Source organism: Tupaia chinensis, unplaced genomic scaffold (assembly GCF_000334495.1).
Source record: "Tupaia chinensis unplaced genomic scaffold, TupChi_1.0 Scaffold000424_1, whole genome shotgun sequence".
Taxonomy (NCBI): Eukaryota; Metazoa; Chordata; class Mammalia; order Scandentia; family Tupaiidae; genus Tupaia; species Tupaia belangeri.
In genome coordinates this window covers 1,665,709-1,684,653 of record NW_006159929.1, presented here as the reverse complement: position 1 = coordinate 1,684,653, position 18,945 = coordinate 1,665,709, and the positions used below count along the sequence as shown (strand labels likewise).

At 47.3% G+C, this 18,945-nt stretch overlaps 1 protein-coding gene and 1 long non-coding RNA gene across 2 annotated transcripts in view; one reads left to right on the top strand and one right to left on the bottom strand.

The window, feature by feature from the left end:
* Positions 1-18,945, top strand: part of DLG5 (discs large MAGUK scaffold protein 5) — a gene marked incomplete at its 5' end in the record, with an annotated part of 144,348 nt that overhangs the window by 88,272 nt on the left and 37,131 nt on the right. Inside the window, 3 exon segments of the mRNA XM_014590273.1 lie at positions 10,154-10,413; positions 12,254-12,566; positions 17,260-17,444. Of these exon segments, the coding sequence (XP_014445759.1) occupies positions 10,154-10,413; positions 12,254-12,566; positions 17,260-17,444 (758 nt within the window).
* Positions 13,123-18,945, bottom strand: part of LOC106735531 (uncharacterized) — a 12,594-nt gene continuing 6,771 nt past the window's right edge. The window contains exon 3 of the long non-coding RNA XR_001370820.1: positions 13,123-13,426. This is a non-coding gene — a long non-coding RNA (uncharacterized LOC106735531). The remainder of the gene's footprint in view (positions 13,427-18,945) is intronic.

The window sequence follows — 18,945 nt, the reverse complement described above, 5'->3', positions numbered from 1 at the left end:
CCCACTCCCTACCCCCTACCTCCCCCCACCCTGACCTGAGGGCAAAGGTTGATCTAGCTGGACAAGGCCTGTTTTGTTGCCTGGTTCCTCCCACGCCTTGTAAACTTGAAGAGGCCCTTTAGGGTAAATGGTGCTGTTTGACTTGCATGTTTGCTTGAAGGATTTGTGGGGCTTCCTGGCCCTTGCATGATTTATCTCAGAGGAAATGAGACAGCCCCGGGTGGGAGAGGGCACTCTGGGCCTAACCTCAGGCCCTCTCCCACTTGAGTGCTGTGAACAGGTGCCTCATTCTGTGTGAGTCAGAGGGCTGCAGCCTGGCAGCACCACCTCTGGGTACATCAGCCAGAATGCTCCTCTTGGATCCCTTTGGGCCACATCAGGACTGCCCAGGAGATTCTGAGCAAAGATCTACAAGTCTTGGTTGGGAAGCACAGTATAGGCTTTTGTAGTTTTTTTTTTTTTTTTTTTTTTAACTGAAGTATTTTCTGGTTCAAAAAGAAAAACAAAAAACTTTTGCAAGTTTTATATGGTGATGTCTTGCAGCACCCCAGCCCTGTCTTACTTTGTAGAAATGACTAAGCTCTGTGTAGACCACAATGAATCCATGTAGACCTTTTTTCTATGTCTAGTTTAACAAATAACATTTTATTCCCTGAAACCTGTCTTTTTTTATCCTGGATAATTTTTGGGTTGTGGGTCTTTTTTCCTGTTCTGAAAATTTGAATATCCAAAAGTGATTTTATAGTTTTGTTGTCAGTAATTTATGTATCTAACCCTATTCTATATTTGTCGAACGTCTTGGTTGCCAGCAGTTTTTCCTTTTTACCACTTTTCAGTGTTAGCACATATATCTTGATGTTCTATTATACATATGTGCACACACACACACACACACACACACACATATATTTTTTTTTAGAGAGTTTTTTTGTTATAGGACGCGTGCACTTGCTGGAGAGACAGAGAGGGGCAGACAGAAAGTGAGAAGTCAACTGGGCAGGGGGGTGGCCATGCTGCAATCCCTTCTCAGTTTTCCTCTCAGAATCACGGGCATGCACACACACATGACCAGGGTGAGTTTTAAGCCACTGGTCCAGGACTCAAACCACAGTCGACTACATGGGAGTTCAGTGATATAACCATCACGCCATCTGCTGATATGTATGTATGTGTATACATACATACACACACATATATCATTATTTAATTTCATTTAATTTTACTTATAATTTGTTATAGAGCACATGTGCTCAACAAAGAGACAGAGAGAGAGAGAGAGAGAGAAGAGAGAGAGAGAGAGAGAAAGCTACCAGCTCCAGGACTCAAACTGCAGTTGGATATGTAGGAGTCCAGCACCTTAACTACTATGCCACCTTCTGGCCCCCTATATATATTTTTATATGTATATGTATGTATGTGTGTATATACACACACACACATTTTATTGATTGATTGATTGATTGATGTGTGTGAGGTTTTTGTTATAGGGCACATGCACTCCCCGGAAAGACAGAGAGAGAGACAGAGAGACAGAAAGTGAGAAATCACCCCCCGGGGGGATGACCATGCCGCAATCCCTTCTCCCTTCTCCTCTCTGGATCTTGGGCACGCATGCACATGTGCCCGGCGTGAGTTTAAGCCACTGTGTTTGGGACTCAGACCGTGGTTGACTACATGAGAGTCCAGTGACATAGCCATTACACCAACTGCTGGTTTTAAGTTCGACTTTTACAGGTAATATTGCTGAGTCTACAGCAATGCACATTTTCTTCTCTCTCTCTCTCTTTTTTTCTCCTGCTACAGGGCATGTGCACTCACTGGAGAGACAGAGGGAGGGAAAGTGAGAAATCCCTCTCAGTGGGGGCGTTGGCCATGCTACAGTCCCTTTTCCTCCAGTCCCCTCTTGGAATTTTGGTCATGCATGCACACACACCCTGCATGATTTTTTTCAAGCCGCATGTCTAGGACTTGAACTGCGCCATCAGCCACGTGGGATCCAGCGCCTTAACCATCATGCCACCTGCTGGCCTGCACGTTTTCTTTTCCAAGGTCCTGCCAGTTTATTTGCCCCCTAGAGTCTTTTCTTTCCCTCGTTTTTCCTTTCTCTTGTCTTTAAATAAGCTCTTCTGAGATTCATGAAAGTTGACTTTCCCTCTGTATGAACCCCAGATTCATGTCCTCTCATGGGTCCTGGAGAAGAAGGGGAGCAGGAGAGGGTTTCTTGGCCTCTGAAGGATATGCCGACAGACGAACCCAGAGAGCGTTTCTGAGTACTGTGAGCAGATAGGAGGGCAGTTGTCTCTCTGATCTCCCTGTTGGGAGCTGCTCAGGATGGGTGTCCTGTGTCCCTGCTGTGCTACTTCCACCAGCTCTTAGCGGGCCGACTGTCCCGTGCCCAGGTTGGTGGGAGCCACCTATAAAGAGTGCTGCCTGCCAGAGAGAAGTTTACTGTCTTTCATTTTAGGGTTCTGGACCAAATCGAAATGTTATCTTTCTTCCATCAGCCGTAGCTGGGAAGCTACCCATGTGACTGCAGTTACACGTGCGTCTCTATGTGCGTGTGCACGTGAGGGTATGGGAATGTTTAAGAACACAGTCTTCTAACGATGAGAAGGAAAACTAAACTGATAGGGTTTTTTTCAAGTTCTCTAGCGTTAACAGCAGTTCAGAGGCTGTGGGTGGCACAGCGCAGGCCTGCGTCTGATCCTGCTGGGAGTGAGCAGGTGTTTGCAGGCCTGTGAGCCGAGTATCTGGGTGCTGTCCTGTGGCAGAGGATGATTCTGTGTGACTCCAAGGTAGAGCGAGAACCAGAAGCTAGGCAGTGCAGGGTGGTGGAGTTCAGCTTGTATTCATTTTCCAGCTGTGGAATGGGCCGACAGTGGAAATGACACAGGCCCGGATCTCCCTCTCTGCGCGGGGTCTCTTCTGACTCTGCAGTCCCACCATCCTCAGAAAGGATCCCTGGGCCTGCTCTGGGATTTTTCCCTGACAACCTCCCCCTATCCCCAGTAGGAGTTTACCCCCCCTCCCCCAGCCTGATTCAGTCAGCCTGAATTGTCCTTGGATTGTCTTGCAGGTCCAGATCTAAGCCGTTCAAGGTCAGGGCATTTGGGACTATTTCTCAGTAAAGAAAGACAAGACAAGGTATAGACTTTAAATTCCCTTGTGTGCCAGTGAAGGTGGACTCTGCTGGGCCAAGGCCCAGAACGAAGTCTTTGTGTCATTTCAAGGCCTCCTTTAAAATGATGGAGCTGGTTTCTCAATGAAGCTTAGAAAGCCAAACTACCCTTAGGTCCTGTCACTCTTCTACCCTACGCTGCCACCTTGTGGCAAACCCAGGCAATGGCAGCAGTGCCTTTGTTCTGCAGTAAACCAGGCTCATTTGGAACCCCTGGGGATCTTACCTGGTTTAGAGGATGATCAGAGAGTAAAATATTTGAAATAATTTTTAATTGGAATTTTTAAGGTGTTGGTCACCAAGCAGAGCGATTCAGTCCCAGTGCTAGCCTGTTCCCAGGTATGGTAGAGCTCTGCACCTACTGCCTACGATCTTAATTGAGCCTCTTTGTGCTTCTCAGCAGCGAGCATCCCCTCAGAGGATGTCCTCGGTGCCCTTCAGCTCTCTTCATCTGCAGCTGGACACACGCAGCTGTCCTCAGTTTGTCCTGCACTCAGTCCCAGTACTAGCCTGTTCCCAGGTGTGGTAGAGAGCTCTGCACCTACTGCCTACGATCTTAATTGAGCCTCTTTGTGCTTCTCAGCAGCGAGCATCCCCTCAGAGGATGTCCTCGGTGCCCTTCAGCTCTCTTCATCTGCAGCTGGACACACGCAGCTGTCCTCAGTTTGTCCTGCACTCGGCCCAGTTCTCATAGGCGAGGTGATTCGTGGAAAAGAATAATGTTATATCTTCATCTTACATCATATACAAAAATGTATTGCAAGTAGTTTAAGGATTTAAACGGGACAGGTGAAACTTTGTTTTATAAAAAACAGAAGAGTATCTTTGTGGCCTCGAGGTAGGAAAGAAAGCATTTTTAGATAAAGCAACCAGCAGGTAAACCATAAAGGAAATGACTGTTCCATTTATATCAAGTGTGAAACTGTGGAACAACAGAAGACTGTGCAAGCAAATCGCACAGCCACATTTGAGGAGAAGGTACTTGTTTTTGTTTTTCGTTTCGCTATAGGGCACATGTGCCCCAGAGAGAAGGACAGGGGACATTCTCCCAGGGCAGATGGCCGTGCTATAGTTCCTTCTCTCCCAGTCTCCTCTTGGGATGATGGGCCAAGCTACTGGATGGGTCTGGGACTCGAACTGCACAGTTGTCCAGGTGGGATCCAGTGCCTTAACCTCTATACTACCTTCTGGCCCTGGGAGAAGATCTTTGCAATGAATATAACTGAGAGGAAAAAGTGAGAAAGGGGAAAAAAGGAAGACAGACAGGGAAGGAAAAAGGGAGGAAAAGTAGAAGGACAGAAACAGGCGTTGATTGAAGAGAAAATGTGTGTAGTCTATAAACGTAAGGAGAGTTACCTGGTGTCTCTAATAATTGGGAATATAAGTTTAGAAAAATGATATACCATATTTTTTTGGCCCAGGAGATAGGCAAAGCTTTTAAAAAAATCTGATTGTTTTATAATAGCCAAGAAGTAGAAGTAATCAAAGCATTGCATTCAACTCGTGGATGAATGGGTAAACAAAATGCGGTATATCCATGTGACGGGCTCTTACTTAGTCTTCAGGAAACCTGAATACACCTTCCAACGTGAAGCTTGAGGATCTTGTGCTAAGTGAAATAAGACAGCGACAAAAAGATGAATACTATCCAGCTCCCCCTACATGAGGTATCCAGAGTAGCAGATTCACAGAGGCAGACAGAACGGTGGCTGTTGGGGCTTTGGGGAGAATGGAGAGAGCTATTTAGTAAATATTGAGTTTCAGTTTTGTGAGACGAGAACATTTTGAAGATATTGACTGCACAAGATGAGTGTACTGAATGCTATTGAACCGTGTGCTTAAAATGGCTAAAGTAGACAAGAGGGTAAGCTTTATGTTATTTTATTTACCACAAATAAAAAAAAAAATCTGACTGTATGGTATCTTGGCAAGGATGTGTTGGTTACAGTGACTCTGACAACTGTCTACGACCGGTGGGGATGTAAATGGGAATAGCCCTTGGGAGAGCACTTTAATATTGTCTGGTAAATTTGAAAAGCCCATGTCCCTAGATCTGGCCACTCTACTTCCAGGAAGTCAGGGAAAATCTCACACAAGGGAGAAGAGATGTATATAGACACATTCCTATCTGTGTTACTTACAGTAGCAAAAATAAGTAGACAGTGAACATGTCCTTTGATCAAAAAAAGGAGCATGTGTAATTATTCTTACAGTGAAATACTATCTGCATGAGCATGAGTGAATCTTTTTGTTTTTTATTATAGGTCCTGTGTGCTTGCCAGAGAAACAAAGAGAGAAATCACCCCCCAGGGCAGATGGCCATGCCACAATCCCTTCTCCTCCATTCTCCTCTAGGAATTTTGGACATGCACGTATATGTGCCCAGCGTGAGTTTCAAGACGCTGGGTCCAGGACCCAATCCACGGTCGACCACATGGGAATCTGGGACCTTAATCACTACACCACCTGCTGGCCCCAACATGAGTTAATCTTTTTTTTTTTTTTTTTTTTTTTCTTGAGAGAGAGATTTGCTATAGGGCACATGCATTCTCTAGAAAGACAGAAACAGAGAGACTGAAAGTGAGAAATTATCCCACGGGAATTTTCATGCTGCAATCCCTTCTGCATTCTCCTTTTGGGATTTCTGACACACATGCATGTGTGCCGGTGTGAGTTTTACGCCACCAGGTCCAGGACTTGAAACGCAGTCAACTATGTGAGAGTCCAGCGACGGAACCATTACTTCCATCTGCTGGTCCCAACATGAGTGAATCTTTAATAGAGTATACTTATACTCCTATGAATACATGGTAGTTTAAATGTAATATTGTGCAAGATGGTCAGCAAATTTAGGGGAGCTATTGTATTGGGGGTTTAAACAGCCACCTATAATGTTTTATTTCTTTGAAAGCAATTTGAGGCATGTGATGCAATTTTTAAAATAATTTTTTATTTAATTTTATTACTATTATTTTGGAGAGATTTTTGCTATAGGGCACGTCACGTGTACTCACCTGAGAGACAGAGACAGACAGAAAGCAAGAAATCCCCAGGGGGGATGGCCACACCACAATCCCTTTTCCTCCACTCTCCTCTTGGGATTTTGGGCACACACTCGCATGCACCTGGCGTGAGTTTGAAGCCGCTGGATATGGGACTTGAACTGTGATTGACTATGCGGGAATCCAATGATGCAACCATTACACCATCTGCTGGTCCCTCATTATTACTTTTTAATGAGACGAGAGAGAGAGAGAGAGAGAGAAAGTGAAAAAGCAAACCACTAGGTGTGGGACTTGAACCACAGGTGGCCATGTAGGAGTCCAACACCTTAACCACCATGCCACCTGTGGGCCCCAACATGTAATAAGATATTAAGGTTATATCTAAAAAATGGATACATAAAACTTTTTTTATACTATTTGCTATGTTTTTCTGTATGTTTGGAAGATATTGTTGTTTTTTGTTTGTTTTTTTGTCCGATGGCATGTGTACTTGTCAGAGAGAAGGGGAGAGAGTCAGAGAGGAGGAGGGACAAAGCAGCTGCAGTGGTGAGTGGTCACGCCACAATCCCTTCTCCATGTCTCCCTCCTGCTGGGATTTTGAGCATATGCATACAGGTGCCTGGAGTATTTCTCAGGCTGCTGGGGCCGGAATCTAACTGCTTGGCTGGTCATGTGAGAATCTGGCTCCTTTACTCATTAGGTCATGGCTGTTTTTTGTTGTTTGTTTTTGTTTTGTTTTTAACAGGAAGTTGTTTATAGTATAGAATGCGGCATGATTAGTGGTTTTCTGTGCATTCCTGTTCTGCAACAGTGAAGGGTTTTTACAAAACGATGACGGTTTCGACAGACCAAGGAACCTATTTTAAAAATCAGTTTTGTACTTTGGTGTCCTTGTAAACTTTTCCTTGAAAGAATGCATTCTGCTTTAAAATAAAGAAAAGAAAAAGGAAGTACAAGCCTGCATTAGCTGACTCGGACTGGTTTCTGATGGTCTAGGTCCTAGGAACTAAGGCTTAGGTTTCAGGAGCTGAGCTCATTTTCCTAGTCTCTATAACTCTGACTGTTTTTTTTTTTTTTTTTTTAAGGTTTTTGCCATAGGGCATACACTCACTGGAGAGACAGAGATAGACTGAGAGAGAAAGTAAGAAAACATCCCCCAGGGGAGATGGCCACACCGCAGTCCTTCTCCTCCATTCTCTTCCTAGGACTTTGGACACACTCACACGTGCCTGGCGTGTTTCAAGCTGCCAGATCCAGGACTCCAACCACAGTCGACTGTGTGGGAGTCCAGTGCCTTAACCACTATGCCACCTGCTAGCCCCAACGACTCTGATTTTTAAATTAAATCCACTTACGCTTTTGTTAGTCATGTTTGCTGTGTACTGACTGCCTACAAAGGAAGTGTTCTTTAGTCCCAGTTCTGGCTCTGTGGGCTGCAAAGATCTTCTGATAGTCAGAGTCTGTGCTGAATAAGCCAGGTGGTCCTGGGCTACTGGACCTGGGAGGGCTAAGCAGTCTTTTCTAGGTCAGTCCTGTTACTTGAAGAATAAGGAAACTGAAACCCACATAGGTGTAGTGACTCACCCAAGGGCCCAGATCCCCTGGGGTGCTCAGCAGAAGTCAGCAGGCTCCTGGACAGCCCCTTAGCTCATGTTCTTGGGATTTTTTTGGTTGGCTCTTCATTTGCTTTTTCCTCTCCAGAGCAGCACCTGGAAAAAACTTTAGTACCTGTAATTCAGAGTAGAATGCTGTCTCGTTTAAAACTCTCCTGTGCTTTCCTATCTCACTCAGGGTGCAGTTTTCCCGGTGAGCCTCGGAGGTGTGCCCACCACTCCCAGCTTCCTTTTTGATCCACTGGGGGTCCAGTGCTTTAACCATTACGCCCTTGTGCACTGGGCTCTAGCTACTCCATCCCGCCCCTTTCTTTGCTCACAGAACACATACCTCAGGACCTTTGCCTGTGCTCTCCTCTCTGCCAATGTCTCTTATTGCTGCTCTTCATTGCATCCAAACTCAGAAGTCAGCTTCATTTCTTTCTTTATAAAAACTCTGCTAGAGGGTGTATGTGCTTACCAGGGAGGGGGAGAGGGAGAAAGCACCCCTATGGGAAGTGGTCATATTGCAGTCTCCTCTGTATTTCTCCCTCCTGTCAGGATTTGGGGGACGCACGCACACATGCCCAGTGTGTGTCTCAAGCCACTGAGTCTAGGATTCGAACTGCAAGGTCTGCCCTCTGGGATTTGGCTGCCTTGAGCACTAGGGCACAATAGTCACCTTCTTAGAGAGGCCTTCTCAAGTATTTGCCTCTCTCACATCCTTCTGCTCTTCTGCTCTAAAGTCTGTAGACTGTAATTTCATTTTTCATCTTCATTTTTTTTTTGAGAGAGATATTTTTTTACTATAGGACATGTGTACATGCCAAAGAGACAGAAAGACAGAAGGCGAGAAATCACCCCTTGGGTAGATGGCCCTGTCGCAGTCCCTCTTCTTCCATTCACTTCTTGGGATTTTGGGCAGGCACTCACATGCACCCAGCATGAGTTTCAAGCCTTCGGGTCTGGCACTCAAACTGCAGTCGACCACCTGGGGGTCCAGTGCTTTAACCATTACGCCACCTGCCAGGCCCTGTTTTTCATCTTCTTGATAGCCCTTATCATGCTCTGAAGCTGTTTTACTTGGTCTGTCTCTACCTGTCCATGAGTTCATATTCATCCATTAGGGATCAAAGTCCTTAGGGCACACTCTCTTACTTTTTTTTCCTTCTTTAAAGTTGAGTTTTTTATTTCTTCCATGAGAGAGAGGGAGATAGATGGGTACCCCCAGTAGGATGTCCATGTCCTGATCCACGCCAGCCTCAGCCAGCCCGGATCACAGCACACTCACAAGTGCATGGTGTGTACAGGGGTGCCTTGGGACTTGAACCCAGGCCTAGCCCATGTGGATTCAGCTTCAGAGAGCGTTGCATATATGCAGTCTCTTTCTGTCCTAGCCAGTATCACCAGCGCTTCGAACTAGACATATTAGGTACTCGTGTTGGGGTCGGGGCGGCACCGTCCCTACGTTCTGTGATTTGCTGGGGGAACTCGCAAGGCTCGGGATATTGTCGTACTGAAAGGCTAAAATTGTTCCAGTGCAAGGACACAAAGCAAATTCTACAAAGGGACAAAAGGCATAAGGGGCGGAGTCCAGAGGAAACCGGGCACAGGTTTCCAAGAATCTTCTCCCAGTGGAGCTACACGAGATGTGCTTTTAACTCCTCCAGCGTGGAATTGTGACTGTGCAGGTGACATGTGTCCCCCGGGGGTGCTCGGTAGACACGCGGTGCCCAAGCTCTTTACTGGGCACTGGTCATCATTCCTCTTACCTAGCATGCACCAAAACTAAACTCCCAGAAGAGAGCAGGTGCTTAGCCTGGGCCTCGTGGTTTGCACAGGCTTGCCACTGTGAGCCACTCTTTTTTTTTATTATTTTTTTGAAGAATTATTTATTTATTTATTTATTCATTTATTTTTAATTTGAGACACACATACAGAGAGAGAGAGAAAGTGAGAAAGCAAGCCACCAGGTCCAGGACTTGAACTGTGGTTGGCCATGTGGGAGTGTCCAGCACCTTAACCACCATGCCACCTTCTGGTCCCCTGTGAGCCACTCTTACCACTTAGGAGAAGTTTTCTATTGACGTAGAGAACTGATTCCCATTCAGCTTTCCAGATGCCAGTCAAGGGTCAGTCTTGTAACCAGGTCTTTAAAAGTCTCAGGCCTGCATTGTTAATGAATATTTGGGAATAAATGAATTAGTGTGAGTCAGCCCAGTGTGACCTGAACAGTCAGACCTTAGGTCACCCTCAAAGGTCAGAGAGTGACCTCCCTACCTTGTCATCAGTCCTTCCCCTGGACAGACAGAAATGAGTCTGCCTGCCCCCCACTCTCACCCCGATCCATGGTAAGCGTGACTCCCTCTGGTCCCCAGGTGCTGAAACACAATGGCTCATCGGAGATTCTCAACAAGCTGTATGACACAGCCATGGACAAGCTGGAGGTGGTCAAGAAGGACTATGAGGCCCTGCGGAAGAGGTACAGTGAGAAAGTTGCCGTTCACAACTCGGACCTGAGCCGCCTGGAGCAGCTAGGGGAGGAGAACCAGCGCCTGCTGAAGCAGACAGAGATGCTCACCCAGCAGAGGGACACCGCCATCCAGCTGCAGCACCAGTGCGCCCTCTCCCTGAGGAGGTAGGCGGAGGGGCGACACTGGGCACAGGGACAGGAGCACACTCGCAGAGAGTGGCGTGAGAGCCACAAGGCTCTTCTTTGCCACGGGGCCCTTTTCCTTTGTGGGGTCATGGCCATATACAAGGCTTCCAGCTACCACCAGAGGTAAAAACAGCACAGGCCATTTTCTGTGTGTGTGTGCGTGAGTATGTTAGCGGAGTTTATTTCAAGCCACAGAAAACATGTAAACTAAGACAGTGAATTGAGCAGCTTTCATTCTGAGAGAAGGTAATGGGAGTCCTCCTGGCACCAGTTTGTGTCATTCAAGGATTAGAATTCAGAAGTTACCGTTTTTCAGCATTGCTAAGGAGTTAATTTCCAGATTTGTTGCCAGGTATTTCTGAAGACCTTTCAAGGTGCTCCAGTGAGTTTCTGTGCTCCTTTCAGATCAGGGCACTCAGCCTTCGCTGGGGAAGCAGCAGGGCCGTCTGGTCTGCAGTCACGAGCCATGCTCTTGTAGTCCGAATATGCTCATGTCAGGAGCATGTTTTTGGACAGTATACCTCGGGTTGCCTCTCTTTTCTCCCATCTGAACGCCTTTGGTGTGCATTGAGCATCCTTTTCCCTAGTTCTCCCCACAAGCTTTGCCATCTGTCTGTCCCCTACCTAGCCAGTAGGAAAGTCAGTTATCCAGGGCATTGTCTTCTAAAACGCATGTTTTTCTTAAGGAATATCATCTTTAAAGATGTGATCCCTACCTCAAACAGTGCTTCCAAAAGTACTTTCTTGGGGCTGGCAGGGGGCATGGTGGTTAAAGGCACTGGACTCCCACATAGCCGATCACGGTTCAAGTCCTGGATCTGGTGGCTTGTTTTCTCACTTTCTCTCTTTCTCTCCCTCTCTCTGGTCCAACTGGAAAATAATAATAAATAAAGTTAAGTAAAATAATTTTTTACAAGTGCTTTAAAAAGTTATTTCTTGTGGGACACCAATTCTCCAGAGTGAGCATATTCTTCAGTTTCACATGGAAAGTGTTTCTGGGTATAAATAGGTTTAGGAATTGCCAGGGTGAATTCAAACAGGTGTCTTTGCTACAGGACTTCTCAGAGCCTTTTCTTTTTTCCTTTCTTTTTTAAATTTATTTTCATTTGACCAGAGTAAAACAACACTCAGAGAGAAGCAAAGTGAGAAAACAAACCACCAGGTCCGGGACTTGAACTGTAGTTAGCCATGTGGGAGTCTCTAGGGCCTTAACCACCATGCCACCTGCTGGCCCTCACAGCCCTTTCCTTCAAAAGGGCTCCAAGGTGCAATATAGAATTGGTGTTCTGAGGAACACACTTTGAGAAATGCTGCTCTGGAATGGCAGGCTCAGGTTGCCTGTGGAAGGGGTCTCCCGCCTGGAAGGTACTGAGCTGTGCTCTCAAACAAGTAACCTCATGACTTTGGGTCAGTTACCTATGTGTTATCCATGTCTATGAAATGAGACGATCAGACTAAGTGATCATTAAGGCCACTTTAATCTGATCTCCTGTGATTTTAGCATTGTTTTGTTTTTCTTACTTTAAAAAGATAATGTAGTTTGACCATGGAAGAAATATGCTGGTAATTTCCGGTAGTGCAGAGGGCATGCAGTCCTCAGTTCAGCGTCTGGTGTTTTAAAAGGTTGAGAAAAATTCCAAGTCCAGAGGCACTGGTACTCCGTGACTGTTCTCTCCTGGGGTGCAGAGAGTGACCTCACTCGAAACTTCATGCTTGACTGTTCAGCACAGCAGGGCTGGCGGGAGGTAGCAGAGCTGCCTGACAGCTGACCGGGCAGGCCCCCTGCACCTCCCACATCCTGGCTGCCTTTCTCCCTCAGGTTTGAGGCAATCCATCATGAGCTGAACAAGGCCACAGCCCAGAACAAGGACCTGCAGTGGGAGATGGAGCTGCTACAGTCGGAGCTGACGGAACTGAGGACCACGCAGGTGAAGACCGCCAAGGAGTCAGAGAAGTACAAGGAGGAGCGGGACGCCGTGTACAGCGAGTACAAGCTCATCATGAGTGAGCGAGACCAGGTCATCTCTGAGCTGGACAAGCTGCAGACCGAGGTGGAGCTGGCCGAGTCCAAGCTCAAGAGCAGCACGTCTGAGAAGAAGGCGGCCAGTGAGGAGATGGAGGCGCTGCGGCAGGTAGATGGCAGGCCTGTTTTAGTCCCTTGTAACGGGGTGAGGGCAGTGCGGCTGCTGAGTGTACACACCCAGCCTACACACCTTCTTCTGAGTTAGAGCAGAGGGCTTCTCATTTGTGGCCTCAGTGCTACCTAGGGATCAAACACCATCCAGGTTTGAGAATCCAGCTCTGGTCTAGACTGTAGGGGACAAATAGGGAGGGACGTCCCAGATGTCGAGTTTATAATCCTGGAGAAAAGTCAGATGAAATGCAGACACTCGCACGCCCAAACCCACAATTCCGTCATTGCAGGTCAGTCTTGTGCTGGCGGTCAGCAGTATCACAAGGACTGTTCGTTATGAATCGAGACCCAGAGGTCAAGTCCCCAAAACCATACACAGACTTGGCCTTGCGAGTCTGGAGGAGCGATCTTGGGCTCTTTTTCCATCATGTACATCTGACCGAGTCTGCTCTTTCCAGGGGGCATTCTGGCTCTTGTTCAGGAGTCCTGCGCCAGGCTGAGTCCAGGGCTGTTCCCTGGGGTCATGCCTCCAGGGTGGAAGGGACTGTGGTGTTCTGTAGCATCAGAATCGGGCCCCTCGACTCGACTCCTGAGTGGTCACTATTCATTTTCTGCATCCTTCCTACCCCGCTGCCTCCTTGCAGATGCTCCTTGCTCCCAAGTTCAGGTGCCCCCTGCTGGGTCATGGACCAGGTCCTGTAGATGCCCTTCCTGTTGTCAGTCTCTGGTCTGGCTCCGGTGAGAGCTTCCAGGCTTGATTGGAACAGCTTTTTTCCCCCATCAAAATAGTTTTCTATGTGTGCCCCTGGATTCTGCCTCTCGGTGTAGGTCAGTAAGAGTGCAGACTTTAAAAGTGATCTGTGAGAAGCAAAAAGCAAAGTGTTAAAGGTCAGGAAAATTGGCAGAGACAGAGTACATTGAGCTAGTACAGTGAGACCCCTCTGTGCCAGATGCAAGGCAGGGCTGATGCCTGAGGGGCGACCGGACTGCGACTCCTCCACCGACAGTGACGCCTCCTTTGGCACAGGTGGTGGAAGGGGCTGTGGGGAAGGCAAGGAACATAGGCTTGCATTCACAGTGTTTGGAGACTGAGTTCTCTGCAGGCCTCTTATATCTCTTAACCTCTGTGAACCTCAGTTTCCTCAGCTGCAAAATGGAAATGATAGTAGTGTTTGCTTCTCAGTGTTTGCCTCAGATACTTTAATATATTGGGTTGTCGGAAAAGTCATGACATATTTTTCTGTTTTTTTTTTTTTTTTTCTGTGCAAAAGTGCATCATGACTTTTCCAGAGACCCAGTAGAAATCCAGTTAGCATAGCGCCCACCCAAAATAAAAATGAGTTGCTCTTTATTCTTAAGATCATTTGCATGCCCATCTCAGTCTTATTGTCCTGCTGGGATTAGGTTGATCCCAGAAAACTATTTTTTTTTTTTTTGTGCATAAGAATGGATGAAATAATGGCAATTTCATTTAAAAAAAACCTGAGTCTTCTCCAGGCCTTAGAGATGAAAGCCAGTATGAAGAAAGATATATGTGTTTACTTTAATGATATTTTTAAGACGTCATAATGTGAAGGAACATTTGATAAGTAAAAATAATGCTTGGGAACTTGGTAATTGTTCTAGAAAAACACCATGTTTACATCCTGGTATATGAGCACTAAGTTGTTGGGGAAAATGTTGATGTCAAATAAGAGAACAAAATGACAAAGAGGAAAACTGGGAGTACAATCTAGTCAGTGACTGTACTTAAAGGTCATGGAAGGTGAGCCCAGCCTAGGACAGAGAGCCCACTTGATGGAATTTGGGACTTTAAGAAGTTAACTGTGGGGGCCGGCAGGTGGCGTGGCGGTTAAAGCACTGGATGCCCCCATGGCTAACTGTGGTTTGAGTCATGGACCTAGTGACTTGTTTTCTCACTTTCTCTTTCTGTCTGTCTATCTCTGGTCAAATTAAAAAATAATAATAAATATAATTAAATAAATTCTTTGGGGAAAAAAATAGAAGTTAACTGTGAAGACTGTAGGAACATGGAAAGCGCAGAGACGTGTGAAGACCTCTGACTTCCCTTTGGCGTGGCGTGCAGTGGGGAGTGTGGTCATGGTGAGACCCAATGTCTGAGTGCCAGCCGGGCCTCCCCCTCCCTGCACTCGGACGTGCTCTTCAGCCTGGAGCAGGTTCCTGGCCTATGCAGGGGGTGCTGGCTGGGCATCAAGTCCGCCTGTCAGCTGAGGCAGGAATCTTTTTCCAGACAGTGTTCCAAGTGAGCAGGCAGGAGAGGAGACCCCCACTTAGCCCTGGTAACACCCAGAGCTGAAATCCTCAGCTCCTTCTCCAGTTGGCCTGGCTTCATGCGCAAGGCCACTGTCTACCAGCCAGAGAAGGCCAGGCCTATGGCTGTGAGTGTGGACTGCAAGGCCCCTCCAGGGGGCCGCCCCCCAGGGATTCCTGTCAGGGGTCAGCTGGGGTGAGCCTTCCAGCCAGGCTGGCTCCATGTTGGGTTTTCTGGGACATAACCCCACCTGTAAGTTGAGCAGCAATTACATGATACTGTACTTCCTGAGTTTCTCATATGGGAACAGTATTTTGGGGGAGAGTTTATTTTGGAGACCGACAATGATGAGGGGCCATAGTGAGAAGGAAGGGGAGAAGTGGAGAGAGGTCAGGAGCTGCCTAATCCCAGCGTTGGCTTCTTGTATCTTCCCCTCTGCCCCTCAGCTCGAGATTATTGTCCAGAACACAATGGAAAACCCTAATAGGAAACCACATGGAAACACTTTTCAAATATAAAATCATATACAAAAATAGTATGACACATTAAATATTTTAAAATGTGATCATTAAATGTATTATAAGAAATTCTTGACAAAATTAAAATACATTATTATTATTATTATTATTTAAGGTTTTAGTCATAGAGCCAGTGTACTTTCTGGAGAGGTGAGAGATAGAGAGAGACGGTGAGAGGGAAAGTGAGAACCCCCCCCCCAGGGGAGATTGCCATGCCATAATCCCTTCTCTATTCTCATCCTGGTATTTTTGGTACACATGCACATGCGTCTTGCATGATTTTCAAGCTGCCAGGTCTAAGACTAGAACAATGGTTGGCCATGTAGGAGTCCAATGCCTTAACCTCTACACCATCTGCTGCTCCCAATTTAATTTTTAAAACTGAAATTTAATGGGACTAGCAGATGGCATCATTTGGTTACATCACTGGACTCCCAAATGCCGACTGCTGTTCGGGTCCCAGACCCAAAGGCTTGAAACTCCCGCCAGGCACGTGTGGGTGCATGCCCAAAATCCTGAGAGAGGAATGGAGAAGGGATTATGGCATGGCCATCCCCCTTGGTGGGGCAATTTCTCTCTTTCTGTCTCTCTGTCTCTCTGGTGAGCACACATGCCCTATAGCAAAAATCTCTCAAAGAAAAAAGAAATGTAAGGAAAAAGCTTTTTTGCAAATATCAAATAGTCCACGCTCTACACAAGTGGGGAAAAAATAGCAAACTGACATTATTTGAATTGAGCCTGGGAAACATGAGATTTGAGCAAAACATGCCACGGTATCCTTCTCAGTATGATGTAATTGATGTGCGTATTTTTTCCCAGTTCCTCCAGACTATTTATGAGAGACGAGAGATAGTTAGAAGCTTTCTCCTTCATTCTTAGCTCTTGATTGGAACCACTGAGACCTTTCTGAACCTGTTTGTAGCAGCGGCTGCTGTCTCTTGTTCTCCAACCTCAGTGCCGCAGGAGCAAAAGCGTTCTTCCTGTGCGTGGGCATCCTTCGTTTTGTCACTTGGAGCAGAGAGTCTTGGTGTGGAGCAACTAGTGTCCGTGGCTCTGATGTCGCTCCTCTGTTTTGCTTGTTTGAAAGTCTTCAAGCTGGAATTGGGGCTATTCTTACAGCAGACACTGTCATTTGTCATTTCCCTGTGTTTTCTAAGAACATAGGAGCTTAGGGGAGTTTTTCATATGAGTGCTTCTAAAAGCTTGCTTTGAAATTTTAATGGAGTGGATATTCTCTAGGGAGGTGTCAAGATGCAAATGCTTCAGATTTCATCTGTTTAAACAAACTGAGATACACAGTATCTCACCAACAAACATACTGGTGCATTTTCATCTTTAAAAATAGCTCAGTATGGGAACCAGCAGGTGGTGTGGTGGTTAAGGCATTGGGCATTCCCATATGACTGACCATGGTTCAAGTCCCAGACCTGGTGGTTTGCTTTCTTGCTTCCTCTCTCTCTCTCTGTCTTTCTCTCTCTCTGTATCTCTCTGTCAAATTAAAAATAAATGAATGAATAAATAAAACAAAATAAATAATTCTTTTAAAAAATAGCTCAGTATGCCAGATTATGAAAACTAGTATTGCCAACACAGTGGGTGGGACATTGTCATGACTAGCATCTGTAACCTTCACTGCAGTTGGCGTCATTCACTTTGTCACGGAAGCTCCTTACAGAGTCACAGTGGACTCTTTCTGTAAGATATAAACCAGGTATGTGGTAGGATGGGGTCTGGACAAAGTGCTCTACAGGAGACATTCCACCTGGGCCACTGAGATGGGTTTGCTGGCTGGGCTCATCGTTTTCCTTTCCACAACAGCCCCAATCCCTGCCTTGTTTGGAGGGCGCTTCTGGACCGAAGATCCAATAACCTCTCCTCTGCTTGCCCTTTGTCCCCATCAGATCAAAGACACAGTGACAGTGGATGCCGGGAGAGCCAACAAGGAGGTGGAAATCCTTCGAAAGCAGTGCAAGACTCTGTGCCAGGAGCTGAAGGAAGCCCTTCAGGAGGCAGACGTGGCCAAGTGCCGGCGGGACTGGGCCTTCCAGGAGCGTGACAAGATCGTGGCAGAGCGTGACAGCATCCGGTATGGGGTGTCCTTGGACTGGTGTAGGCAGGCTCACGTTTTCTGACACACCAGGTTCTGTTGGGAGGATCAGAATAGTTTGCCACCAGTCCAGGGAAGGGTAGCAGTAACTTGATTCCTCCTTTTCTCCCCAGAGGAGACTCCGGCCTCAACTCTTAGTTTCAGAATTTCCCATCTCCCTCTTCTTCCCATTCCACATCACCCTAGGTGTCCCAAATTTGCCCTGTGTCCAGTCCGGACCCCTGTGAAGTGGCTCAAGGCTAACCTTTTTTTTTGGAGGGAGGGCTGGCTCTAATGAGACCCATGTTCTTTAAGCAGAATTTGCTGGGTGCCTATTGAGTGTTAGGATCTTTAATCCCTTGAGCAAGGAGACCCCGGGAGAGGCTCGCCAATGCATGTGCTCCCTGTGTGGGCCTTGGGCAGCTTGGATGAGCAGGGCAGTAGGGGAGGAGGGTGCCTGGGTTGGCTTCCAGGGCCTCACCCTGAGTTGTGGTGGGGGCACGCAGGGCACTCTAGGGAGTGGAGATGTCTCCTTCAGAAAGCATGGCATTCCAGCTACAGCTTGAAGCATGAGAGTGGTCTTCCCAGGCTGAGTAGGAAGCAGGCCATTGCGGATAGAGGGCATCTGTGCAGTGTGTGTGTGGGCAGAGAGGTGGGTATGGCTGGAGCCTGTCAAGAACCTAGGGAATCATCAGGAGGGGAAGCTGACAAGACTCTTGAGTGCAGGGAAGGAGGGCCTTGTAAGGAGTGGGGACTTGACCCCGAGCTGGGGCAGAACCACAGAGGCTGTGGTGGTGGCAGTGGTAGCAGTGGTGACAGTAGAGGTGGTGGCTGTGGGATGGTGTTGGTAGTGTGGTGGTGGCATGGTGGCAGTGGTATGATGGCCATGAGGGTGGTAGCTGTAGTAGTGATGGGGTAATGACACAGTCATTGAGAGGTTTCTGAAAGATTCCTCTGGCTGTGCAGGAGAGAGACCAGTGTCCCTGGGCCTGGCCTGGAGATAGGCATGGCCAGACACAGGGGGGCGAGGCCTTGGCCATGGACAGCAGGTTGGTGTTCAGGGCATGGTAGGGAGCCCTGAGGCCTGCACACCCTCCCTGCCCATTCCCACTTTGGCCTGTTCAAGGTTTCTCTGGGATGTAGTCCTAAGCTAGACTCTGGTGGAGGGTAGGGATAGCTGGGGTCATGGAGGGGACCAACCTCTAGGGGCATCTGGTTCTGTGGGGGTGCAGAACACCAGTCCCCCTGGCCAATTCATTGGTCCTCACTCCTCTGGATGGCTGAGGCAACCTGGGTTTTCTCGTGTGAGTCTTCCCAGGCTTGCGCTTTGGCCCTGCATAGAGCCCAGAGCTGCAGAGGTGTGTGAGGACAAACTCCTGTCTGAGAAGGACTCTAAGCCTAGTTGTAGGGTGGTGGAAGGCTCTAGAAAGCCCTGTATGCATCTAGTTATGAGACTATGAACCAAGGACCTGCCTGTTGTGTGTGTGCGTGTGTGTGTGTG